Below are 9,297 nucleotides of genomic sequence, written 5' to 3'. Positions count from 1 at the left end.
GCCACTTGGACGTGGTCTTGTCGCGACATAACGCGTACGAAACGGATGCGCGCGCTCAACCTCCGCACGCCGTCGCCGTCGCGACGCCAACCCCCACCTCGGCGACGACGCCGCCGCTGCCGTCCTTCGTCGGTGGAGACGACGTCGCTTTTCGTTCGCGATTTCAGTTCTGTACGCGCGACGAGTCGCAGCCGAGCCACCCGCGGTGGTCCTCGTCACATCCGCTTGTCGGTCGGTCACGGGGACAACGCGAGCCGGCGACGATGACGAGCCGTCTATGACGGCATCGGGTAACAACACCACGATGAAGGCCTGACCGTTCCGCCGATGATCTATTCGCGAGCACGGCGACGGGGAAAACGCCCTCTGCCTTCACGGCGCATTCCCTGCCTGACCTGACCTTTCGCTGGAGACAGAAAGAGAGAGAGAGAGAGAGAGGGTGGGAGAGAGTACGAGAGGAGTCGAACGAGAGGACTCGTGCTCGTGCGAACGTAGGACGTAGCACGCAGGACAACATAGTGCCTATTGTGCGAGACCGCCTGTCAACTACGGTATACCTTCGCGGAGCACCATCACCATCGTCGCAACTCAGCGACATGGAGAATACGAGGAATCGGAGCGGTGCTGTCGAGATGTCGCGGAAGATCTCCGAGACATGAAGAGAGCGCGACCGAGGGTGGGTATTTCGCCAATTCCAAAGAGAAGACGTTTCAGGAGGATCTCGACGTTGGCGGGTCGAGGGAACGAAACGCTTGCGTGTCCGAGTGGAAACGTGTCAATCACGAGGGTATCCCTTTGGGATACGCTTTGAAAGGGGAAGGAAACACGAACACACGCGCGCCAACCCCATGAGTGTTCGGAATGCATTTAGGCCCTTAGGGACTGAGTCCTTGTGAATTATCTTGTTCAACCGATAATGCGTTTCGTCCTGTTTACGGATTGCAAATCATTCCTCCTATATATATTCGACGCGATCATCGTGTTCGCACGTCACTATTGGCCGCTCATTGAACCAGTCGATTCGCCTGACCTACTCCAGTATCTCTAACATTCGTTCAATCCGTCTTCTCATTGATTTCTCGGATCGCTCGTTTCTCTTTCGATCGCCGCGCAGCATCGCCAACCGGCACGATCGCGAGTTTTGACAATTTCACCGAAGTTATACAAGCAATACTTCCGTCCGGCGAGCGGTGTGTACTCGCGAGATCCCGCGATCTCGCGTATCTCAGCCCCCGCGCGCGTTGGGGTGTTTCGCCGAAAACGGAGCCGCGGGTGGTAATGTCGACCAACGTACAGGGCGCAATATCGGTCTTTCGTGCACGCAGACTATCGATTCTCGCGCGACAAGGGGCTGGCCGACGCCGCCTGACGCCGCCACCGCTATACCGTCACCGTGATCGTTCCTGACGCTAATTTGTAGCTCGTCCATGGACAAACGCCTCGTTAGGCTCGCCTGCGTAAGAGGGGAAAACGTGCCCTCGAGTTCGCCTCACGGTCGATCATCCGAAATGCCGCTCTCGCTCGTGCACGTGCGAAAATACGTCCGGATGACGTCACGGGAATGCGCCCCGACCTCGAAGATTCGATCGGATTTCGTCGTTGCTAGACGTTTCCCGCCGCCACCGCCACCGCCACCGTCACCGCTGCCGTTGCCGCCGGTGGTTGGCGATCAGGGTTGATTTAGAATCGCGTCCATGCGCGTTAATTCGAGGACTCAGGCACGTCGACCTCGCGACATCGCTTGATAGCAGCATGCCGACGTGTATCTGGCAGATGATTCGCTCGACGTGATGCATCTCGAGCGCGTGATTTGATAATCGGACAGCTCGACTCTCTCTCTCTCTCTCTCGTCAGGGACAGTCTCGCGCGAGCCACATTGTTAGCCTTTACAACTGTTACAACTTTGCACAGTCGGCATACAAAGCGACAGCGGGATTGAAAAACCGATACACCTGTCCCTTTGATTTCACGCGGTGCCTTCTTTATACGGTTTCTGCTTTTTTTACGCGGTATAAAAGATTACATGGGCAAACGTTTAGAATACGGATCACCTCGTGGACGTTTTTCAAACTTGGCTATTTCGAGTCGCCGCGGAATCTAGATGTAAGTTACATGAAAAAGAATACGCTGCTTAAATCGAGACAGGGATTCTAATATATAATTTTAAGAACTTCTTCCTCTGTAAATAATATCCCTTCTTTTAGTTTAATTTATTTTTAACAGCTTCATCTTTTAACTTAAAATATAACTTGTGGCTGTTTTTGTTATTATAAAATCTAAAGATTTTAATTTATCCTTAATTGACAATTATATTAACCGACGCATTGTTTTCTTTTAATTATGCGTTAAAGAATGGTGTAAAAATAATGTTTGTTTGTCCTCTCAGATTGGATTTAGAAATGAAAACAGTTCTGTTGTGTTAAACTGAAACATTATCCTTTTATATCACACGTTCGGCGAGTTTATCGATGCAGAGGCGCGCATAATTGGTATGCAGATGTATTGATGTCACAAGAGAAGGTTACTTAAAAATGTTTCAAAAAACCGTTTTTACGTTTAAATGACATGTAAACTTAACAAAAAGTAATTGGTCGGAAATCTGATAAACGCAAACATATATTCACATGAGGGAGATAATTACAATACGTGATAATTACAATTCTTAATAAACGTCTTAACGATTTGTAACTTAAAATCTTTTAAATTCTTTTTATAACTTTGTGATATTTTAATCTCGTATATTTTAATCGTAACTGCGTAATTCTTTTTTATGTTCCACAACGGTAGCTTTAACGTGCCATGTCCCTGGCAGGAATTATTTTTCTCACAGCGCTACATCGTGAAGGCAAAATGAAAAAGTTGAATGAATACAGCCCTCCCAGAGATACGAGACTTAAAGAGCCGGAGCAATCCTAACGCTAGCATTTGTAAAGCTATATTCCTAAACCATACGATATCGATGTATGAGGGACTTTTAATGAAATGTTAAATGTCATAATTATCATGACAGTAATGTTAAATGTCATAATTATCATGACAGTAATGTTAAATAGAGTAGCTTTCGCATTCCGTTTTGCGTCAGTCTTTGAAATGCAGGATTTGAAGCAGCAATGACACCATTATGACACTTTCCGTCGGCTACGCCGTGTAATCCAAATGAGATTATATGGATGTCAAAGCAACCGGTCAGTAAAACCGGGATGATATATTACGATAAAATCATTACGCGTAGAATGCTTTGCTCGATCCTTTTATGCACTATTCGCACACGTGAACGGATGTGATATTTTACATGACGGAATAAGATCATAAATTGTACGTTTTACATTTCAATTTGAACTGAGCTGCACGGTCGAGTATAATACAAATTCGTGCAAAATGTTAATGAATTATTTGCATTTCAGTAAAGTAGAACGGATAGTCCCTCGTTTAATGAATAAAACTCTCTTGAACGTTCGCGTTTTTATTTCACAAATTATGTTACGTGATCCAAACAGGATTTAAATTAAGATCGATCGATTCAAAGCTGATTTCTGTTTAAATAAGTTAATTTTCAGTTAACAAGAGTGTAAATTGTATCAACCTTGATTAAGCTTTAGGAAGGTTAATTGGATAAAATCAATATAAGATGTCTACGCGATGGGGAAACGACGGTTTTCCATTCTAATTTTAGATGACGCGACGGAAGCGCTAATTGTTTGCAGATCGCATGGGTTTCTTTAAGTCGGGGCCGGCGGTAGCAGAGCCGTGATCAAAATGAACTTGATTAACATGGACGCGGAGAACCGCGTGGTTCTGAACGTGGGCGGAATCCGGCACGAGACGTACAAGGCGACCCTGAAGAAGATCCCGGCGACGAGGCTCTCGAGACTGACCGAGGCCCTCGCCAACTATGACCCGATCCTCAATGAGTACTTCTTTGACAGACACCCGGGTGTCTTCGCCCAGGTACTCAACTACTATCGCACCGGGAAGCTGCACTACCCCACGGATGTGTGCGGCCCGCTTTTCGAGGAAGAGCTCGATTTCTGGGGTCTTGACTCGAATCAGGTCGAGCCTTGCTGTTGGATGACCTACACGCAGGTATATCGTGAATAATGTCTGATTCGTGCACGTGCCTAATCACGCCTAAGCGTGGCTGCACGCAAAATCAGCGAAACGGATGCGTAAATTTATAACGTGATGTACAGTACGGTATATAGATATAGAGATTAAAGTATACAGAATACAAGGCCGAGCCGGTAAACTTTTCCAACATATTTAATAGATCAAAATGACGAATAGGCTTACAGATATAATATCATTTCTTTGCGACTCGGAATAATTTATCAAATTGAGAAGTTTGTCAGTGATTTATCATATTGTCTGAAACGTACTGTACGTCTTTTATTACCACGCTCACAAATGTGTCAGATTTTTATGCATGATATTAACATCTTTTTCATCAAAATGTCTTCAGTTACTTTGTGTTACTGTTTCTTTTTTAAAAAAATTACTTTTAATATTATTTTTAGAATCTAGTAAAAAGTGTGAGTTTACACGATATATTTTACTTAAATTTATTCCAGTAGGAGGGCCATAAGCTCTATACTATAGGATCATTTATTTGATAATATCTCTAAGATAAAAATGAAATATGAATAATGAAAAAGCCGATAAGTATATCACAATGAGAGAATCTTTTTCTATACACTTTCTCTGTTATCATCTTAGAGAGTTTGATGAAAAATGAGGAAATACGTGATCCAATAGTATACATGGTCTAAGAGGATACTGTTAGCAAATAGAATCTGAAAACTAGTTTGGATAGAGCGATGTGGAATAGACTCGAGTAAGCGTACGTGCAACATCGGACAAATCCGCCAGTAAGGCTGATCAAAGCCGAGCAGATATCATTGTCACTCACGTGAGGAGGCACACAACGGCTCGCGTATGCTTTTCACGCGCGCTTTATCTGTCCCAAGGCAAAGCACGAAAGAAAGCACACTCGAGAAAGAGTTTCGCAGGTACGAATAACTATCGTTGTTGCATCTGTCTCTCTTCCCACCCTCTTCGTCCCGACGCCCTTGCAGCATCGGGATACGCAGGAAACGCTGACGGTCCTCGACAGGTTGGACCTCGACACCGAGAAACCCACCGAAGAAGAACTGGCCAGGAAATTCGGTTTTGAGGAAGCGTACTACGAGGGAAGTCTCACGTGGTGGCAGAAGCTCAAACCTCAGATGTGGTCACTTTTCGATGAACCTTATTCCTCCGTCGCAGCTAAGGTACGATTTCAGTTTGACATATTACCATTAGGCATATAATTATAATACTAATTAAAATAGAAATTTATGTAAAATTTTAAATTTTTTTCAAGCTATAAAAATATATTTTTCAATTACTTTTATTTTCTATATTTAGAGCAAAAAAAGCATTTTTATAGCTTTTACTAATAAATTTTCGTACCCATTCAGCTCCTTTTAGTTTTAGCAATGATTATAAAATAATTTATTCATCTATGTACATTAATTCTACATACAAAACTCGTATATTACCAATATAGTTGTCTTTCTTTCTATGGATGTACTGTTAATTTTTATTAATAACTCGTTTAATTTTTGTATTATTAAAAGTTTTCTGCTATACATAACATTTACAAGTTGATCGTATGTCTGGATCTTTCAGGTAATCAGTATAGTCTCCGTTTTCTTCATCTGCGTTTCGATACTTTCGTTTTGCTTAAAAACCCATCCGGACATGCGAGTGCCGGTGATCGTGAATCGTTCGGTAAAGATTGACAACGTGACATCCTGGGTGGTAGACAAGACTCGCACCAATGCCCATGATGTCTTCTTTTACATCGAATGCGTCTGTAACGCCTGGTTCACCCTTGAGTTCTTGACACGTATCACCGCGAGCCCGAATCGCTGCGACTTCATCAAAAGCTCGGTGAACCTAATCGACATGGTCGCGACCTTGAGTTTTTACGTCGACCTGGCGCTGCAGCGGTTTGCGGCCCACCTGGAGAACGCCGATATCCTCGAGTTCTTGAGCATCATACGTATAATGAGGCTGTTCAAGCTCACACGCCACTCCTCGGGTCTGAAGATCCTGATACAGACCTTTCGCGCCTCGGCGAAGGAGCTCACGTTGCTGGTGTTCTTCCTCGTCCTCGGCATTGTCATCTTCGCCAGCCTTGTGTATTACGCGGAGCGCACCCAATACAATCCGAAGAACGACTTCAAGAGTATACCCCTTGGTTTGTGGTGGGCCCTGGTGACGATGACGACCGTCGGTTATGGGGACATGGTGCCGAAAACGTATATCGGGATGTTCGTCGGCGCGTTATGCGCATTAGCCGGTGTCCTCACGATCGCCCTGCCGGTGCCCGTGATCGTTAGCAACTTTGCGATGTATTACAGTCACACGCAGGCGCGAGCCAAACTACCGAAGAAGAGACGCCGTGTATTGCCAGTCGAACAGCCACGTGTGAGGGCACCAGGCGCGCCGCCCGGCGTGGCCGGCGGGCCTGGGACCGTCGGACCCCCAGGCTGTGGCCAGCAAATGTCACACTTGCAGTCCAGCGGGGGCACGGTTACCACTGGGCCCCACGGCCTCGGCATGGGCCAAACGCCCGGCGTCGGATGCACTGGCGGCGGCCAAGGACCGCAGAACCGGAGAATGAACGCCATTAAGACGAATCATCCGAAGGATCCGTTCGCCACGAAAACAGGTAACTCGAAGGCGTTCAGTCATTCAGGTGTTTTGCACGATTCGTGAGCTCGACTTTTACTTAACTCATTAGTCTAAGTGATACGCAATGGGGAGGTACATGATACGAAAGGATTAAAATATACACGTTAGAATTGGCACATAATTTAAAACTGCAGCTTGAGAATTCTCTTTTATGTTTTTGAGCCACTTACGAGAGTCTGAACAATCGTATAACAAGTTAAACTGTGGAAAATTAATTCGACAAATAACTGAATTCGGAACACGCACATTTATATAGATTATCGTATTCGTTTTTGTGCCGAGTTTTATACCTTACCCTTATTCACGAAAGACCATATCACGCGATGAATTTTACTTGAACTTTTAGATAACTTATCTGAAAATTGCTAAAGGCAAAATGAATCCTATACCGATTGTTTTTAAATTTGTATCAATAGTTATTCGTATACGGATTGGAACAATTCGAGTTAAATGATAAAATTATAGTTCATCATAGAATATCATAGTAAATCGTAATTTATGAAATTCTGATTGCAAATAGTTCGTTTTTCACTTATATCTAGATAATCTCTTGTATATAGTGACGAGTTTAAATTTCGCGTGTTTAATAAATACTTATGCCGTGACACACATAAAATAAACTATTGCAGTAGAACGCGCGTAGAGTTATACTTGCATACATATACATTTAGCATAATTAACAAATACATATACGAGCAAGTATATCATAAAGCAAAGTGCGAGATTCAGGTACTAATATCAGTTTACTTCTCTAATGTGCTCTACTTAATTTCCATTTTATAAAAATCGCAAGCAGTATTCAGAATGATGACGAATTCTTGCAAACGCGCAATGGTAATGCTTACGATAAATGCCATTAATACGTAAGAAAGAAATCTCAATATTTTTAAAAACGGTAATGATAAAGAATTATTGGCATAAATGATACGGGGTCGTTTTGAGTCGCGAAGTACGTCGGAAGATCGATAAAGCCGGCAAAACTCGACGGAGGACTAGCCGAGGTCCCGATCTCGTGATTTTCAAACGTCGATCGAACCGGCCAATCTCTAGTGTCTCTTTTTCTTTTTTTTTCTCGTATGGTGGGTTGCAGAGGAAGACCGGAGGAATTGTAACCTACGAACCAACGGGACCAAGAGAGCCGGAGGTTTGGATTAACCATTTGCGGTCGTAGTGTGCTCAGGCATGGGTATCTCTCACAACTGGTCGGAATTATTTTGGAGCGAACGACGCGGCGTGTATACACCTATAATCAAAGATTGTTCTGTAAAATCCCGTAAATTCCATTAGGCATGCTTTGGCAAGGGAAAAAAAAAAGAAAAATGTATAAAAACGATACCTCGCTGCATCGAAGCATCACACGGCTTCCGTTGCCCATTTTCAACGGCTAGGCAAAAATAAACACTGCCGGCGAAGCGTGGCGGCTGAGACCCGACAAGCGAAACGGTAAAAAAAAATTCTTGCGGCGGCTGTCATCAGATATACGATCGCAAAGGGTATATCTATTATTTATCTGGAATGTAGAATTAATAGAAACAATAGAGAAACACTTCCGAGGCTCCGTGTCCCCGAGAGAAGGGATTTCACCCATCCGCGGACACCGCGCCCGGCAGTTGTGTGTTTACCCGTTTTAATCTTAATTCTACATTCCAAATATTATTATATATATACAATATATACCGTCGGGACGAAGAGATGAATACGAGAGGAATCTCTCGGCGGTTATACCACGAGCCATCTATTGATCTAAATAAGCAAATTGTGTAGAAAGTCAAGGAGAACTTGTGTAGCAAATAGAGAACTTTCCTCCTTCCTTCGCTTCATAATTTGTATTTTTTAATATTCATAAAAGAGATAATACATTTTATTAATAGCAAATAAATGAATCGATGTATTGACACTCTATATCGTTCATAATCGAAGAATCTTCTCAAGGAATTCTATATAGATTGATTTTTCCTTTTGTGCTTGATATCTAGTGAATGCTATAATTTATAATTTCTGCTGTAGAGAAATTTTGTACTTTTATAATTTATTGTTTCACATCTGCTTTTCTCTGAAATATTTACTACAAAAATGACCGTAAAATCTCTTTTCGAGTGTTTCTTAGCTGAACAATATTCGCGTTATTTATATAATTAATTATATAAGTAATTTCAGCTAAATATTATTACGAATACCAGTTAGGCGGATTTTGATATAGAGACGCAAGAAATGTCTTCAATATTTATTCCTATTTGCTTTTTCTCTCTTCTTCCTTTCTCAAATTTTATCTTTAGTTTCATCTCGTTCCGAGTATAGCGATTAATACGCAAATGTAAAACGAAAATATCCCACAAGAGTGCAGCCGAATGTCTTATACCGTCCACCAGACCACCGTGTTTGTGACTCACGTAAACATCGCATCACCCATTGCTTTTAAATTTAAGATAGTTGGTGATCTAAGATACATTGTGGCAAAAGGATATGCTGCGCACAGTAGAAACGGGGACGTAAACTTTATTACCTTTGAAGCTATATACGTTTCCATTGTCGATATCATCACTCGGTCTATACACATTA

The 9,297-nt window shown here is 43.0% G+C and overlaps 1 protein-coding gene across 1 annotated transcript; it reads left to right on the top strand.

The window, feature by feature from the left end:
* The first annotated feature begins 611 nt into the window (after positions 1-611).
* Positions 612-8,466, top strand: LOC108774989 (Shaker cognate w). The gene is made up of 5 exons (XM_018541250.1): positions 612-676; positions 3,705-4,083; positions 5,073-5,267; positions 5,668-6,715; positions 7,829-8,466. The coding sequence occupies exons 2-5, from the start codon at positions 3,757-3,759 to the stop codon at positions 7,891-7,893; spliced, it is 1,635 nt and encodes a 544-aa protein (XP_018396752.1). The 5' UTR covers positions 612-676; positions 3,705-3,756; the 3' UTR covers positions 7,894-8,466.
* Positions 8,467-9,297: the final 831 nt, after the last annotated feature.

Source organism: Cyphomyrmex costatus, unplaced genomic scaffold, assembly GCF_001594065.2.
Source record: "Cyphomyrmex costatus isolate MS0001 unplaced genomic scaffold, Ccosl1.0 scaffold28, whole genome shotgun sequence".
In the NCBI taxonomy this organism is placed as follows: Eukaryota; Metazoa; Arthropoda; class Insecta; order Hymenoptera; family Formicidae; genus Cyphomyrmex; species Cyphomyrmex costatus.
Note: the sequence above shows the minus strand (reverse complement) of the source record. Positions and strands in the feature narration are given on the sequence as shown.